This window comes from Otolemur garnettii, unplaced genomic scaffold (genome assembly GCF_000181295.1).
Source record: "Otolemur garnettii isolate 467f Iridium unplaced genomic scaffold, OtoGar3 scaffold00124, whole genome shotgun sequence".
Lineage (NCBI taxonomy): Eukaryota > Metazoa > Chordata > Mammalia > Primates > Galagidae > Otolemur > Otolemur garnettii.
In genome coordinates, this window is record NW_003852519.1 from 4,176,888 (window position 1) to 4,179,888 (window position 3,001).

Below are 3,001 nucleotides of genomic sequence, written 5' to 3' on the forward strand. Positions count from 1 at the left end.
CATCACTCCACCCCACCCCAAAATACCAGAAGTCACTGATTAAACACAGTGACGTCTTCTGGTGCAGATTTCAGGGGCCCTGTAACGTGCTGCCTGGGCAGCGTGGTGACCTGCCATCTTTCTGTTCCTTACCTGGCCAGACACACGTCATCGGCTTCTCCACGCAGGGACAGGGGTGGCAGCCTCACCACTGCACAAATCACGTCACCTCTCTAAGTTCTCATTTCTCATCTGTAAATAGGAATGACACAATTGAATTCCCCAAATTATTATAAATTAGACATTATGTGGAACTGTAGAACCTAGGTAAGTCCTTTGAAACTCTGGCATGCTACAGTTCAGTTTTGTTCATCTTTCTGTGCTCTTTTTCATTTTTATTGAGTATTTGATTTGGTTTTCCTTTAATAACCTTTCCCTGGAGGTCAGTTAGGGCTTTGCTTTGAGCAGTCTGTCCTCGTGATAGGCAGCTTAGATTTCTCAGGGCCTCTCACGGATATAAATAGTCTTTCATTTACTTTCCCTGTGTGGGTGTTTTTTTAATTTTTGGTTTTTGGAGCACAAAGATAGGCCAATGAGTCGACAGAGATTGCAAGTCCCAGAAGTCTCTAGCCTTATCTATTCCTGGTGCTGACCAACACCAGAAACAGTGGATGGATGTGGGATGACCAGAAAGGGTTACTCGGTCTCGGATGCAACTCTATCACAACAAAGGGATTGTGTCTCTCCAAATTTTGTTGACAAATACTGGTTAGGCTGAGGTACCAACCCAGTGAGATTTGAAGTACTATTTTATTATTGTGCAAAGTAGTTATTCAAGAAGTTTCTTTTTAAAATCCTGTGGCTATCTTGACTGGATCTTATTTAAAGATTATTTCTAATGATATTACTTATTAAAAAAACCTCTGAGAAATAAAGAAGAAGAAAGACAATGAAATTATCTTTATTTTATGCCACAAAGACACATCTGATGATGTCATCTCAGCTTCCACTCAAGTACAACTGTTTCATGATTACACACACGTGCTATGTATATAAACATGTATGTATATGTGTTTTTTACATCCTAATTTTCCACTTAGCATTTTACTCCATACCCTGTATGTTATTACAAATGGCCTGAAACTCCATAAAGCTTATTTTAAAGACTTGATTCATGTTTCATTATAGATACGCTATTTCTCAACCTGGCCTCCTTTTTAATAGAACATCACATTGGATTCTTTTCCACGTGTTACTATTCTCTGTGTCCCCATCATTTATTAGCACTTTATTCATTCTGTCTCCACCAACAATAGGTAGAAATAACTACTTTCACAAACACAAGTCATCAGTGAATGTTATTTTTTTCTCTTTAGTTTCACAGATTAAAAAAAAAAAAACGATTGTTTTAATTTACATTTTTTGTTGCTTGGCTATTTTTGCGTGTCTTAGTATTTCCTCAGTTTACTTCAAATAATCATTTATTAAGTAAAAACTAAATGTAGGCCTGAGAAATAGAGAGACTCAGTCCCCAGCTTGCAGGGAGATTTTATCTAGGGGTCAATGTACTTTACTTATTTGCCCATTTGTATATTACTGATAGGGATGACCTTTTAACTAAAGGCATTGACATTTTATCATAATTCTAGAAAATATTTTTTAATTCCAGTTTCTGATTTGCCCTTTATTTTATTCTTTTTTACCATTTTTTTACATAAATAGCTTAAAATTTTATTTGTAATTTCTTCTACAGCTTTTAATTTTAGAAATTCCTTTCCTGAAGCAGCCAGAGAGCAATGAACCTATATTTTCCTCTACATTTTTCTTCTTCTTTTCTTTTTTTGAGATAGAATCTCACTTTGTCACCCTTGGTAAAGTGTTGTGATGTCATTGCTCACAGCAACCTCAAACTCTTGGGCTCAAGCAATTCTCTTGCCTCAGCCTCCTGAGTTGCTGGGACTACAGGTGCCCATCACAACACCCAGCTACTTTTAGAGACAAGGTCTCACTCTGGCTTAGGCTGATCTTGAACCTGTGAATTCAGGCAATTCACCTACCATGGACTCCCAGAATGCTAGGATAACAGGCACAAGCCACCATGCCCGGCCACTTCTACATTTTTCAATGGCTTAACTTGTTAAACTTTCTGGAATTTGGTTTGGTGTAGGAGGAAGTGTTGTACTATTATTTTTTTTCAAAATAGCTAATGATATGATTGAATAATCATGTTTTTAGTATTAACTAGTGTGTCATAATGTACAGCATGGTGAATATACATAACAATACTGTATTACAGACTTGAAATTTATTAGGACAGTAGATCTTAAGTGTTCTCACCATACAAAAAAATTACAATAACTGAGTCAGGTGGTTAACTGTGTAAATTAGCTCGATTGTGACAATCATGCCATTGAACACTATAAAAACATACAATTTTTATTACACCTCTAAGCTAGAAAAAAAATTCCACTGTAAAAAAAGAAAGTCCTAAGCTCTATCATTAATCAAAATAATTTTGCAGTCAATTCTCAAAGGTTTTCTGGTTAGATTAATAAAATTATATGCCTGCAAATAAAGAAAACGATTTCCTCTTATACAGGATGTTGATTATTGGAACTGTCATAGTATTAAAAGTTTACATCTTTGCACATATCTGCACAAAAATCTCTTCCTCTGAGACGTGTTTCTGTCTCCTGCTCCAGGAGCAGTACATTTTTATCCATCAGTGTGTGCAGCTGATGTGGATGAAGAAGAAGCAGCAGTTCTGCATCAGTGATGTCATCTATGAGAATGTCACCAAGTCCTAGTTCAGAATCTGGAAGGGTGAGTAGAGAGGAGCTGGTCTGTGATGTCGTCTATGAGAATGTCACCAAGTCCTAGTTCAGAATCTGAAAGGATGAGTAAAGAGGAGCTGGTCTGTCATGTCGTCTATGAGAATGTCACCAAGTCTTAGGTCAGAATCTGGAAGGGTGAGTAGAGAGGAGCTGATCTGTCATGTCATCTATGAGAATGTCACCAAGTC

At 37.0% G+C, this 3,001-nt stretch overlaps 1 protein-coding gene across 1 annotated transcript in view; it reads left to right on the plus strand.

Moving 5' to 3' along the window:
- PTPRO (protein tyrosine phosphatase, receptor type O) overlaps positions 1–2,786 on the plus strand; it is a 237,075-nt gene extending 234,289 nt beyond the window's left edge. Inside the window, 1 exon segment of the mRNA XM_012810064.1 lies at positions 2,682–2,786. Within this exon segment, the coding sequence (XP_012665518.1) occupies positions 2,682–2,786 (105 nt within the window).
- Positions 2,787–3,001: the final 215 nt, after the last annotated feature.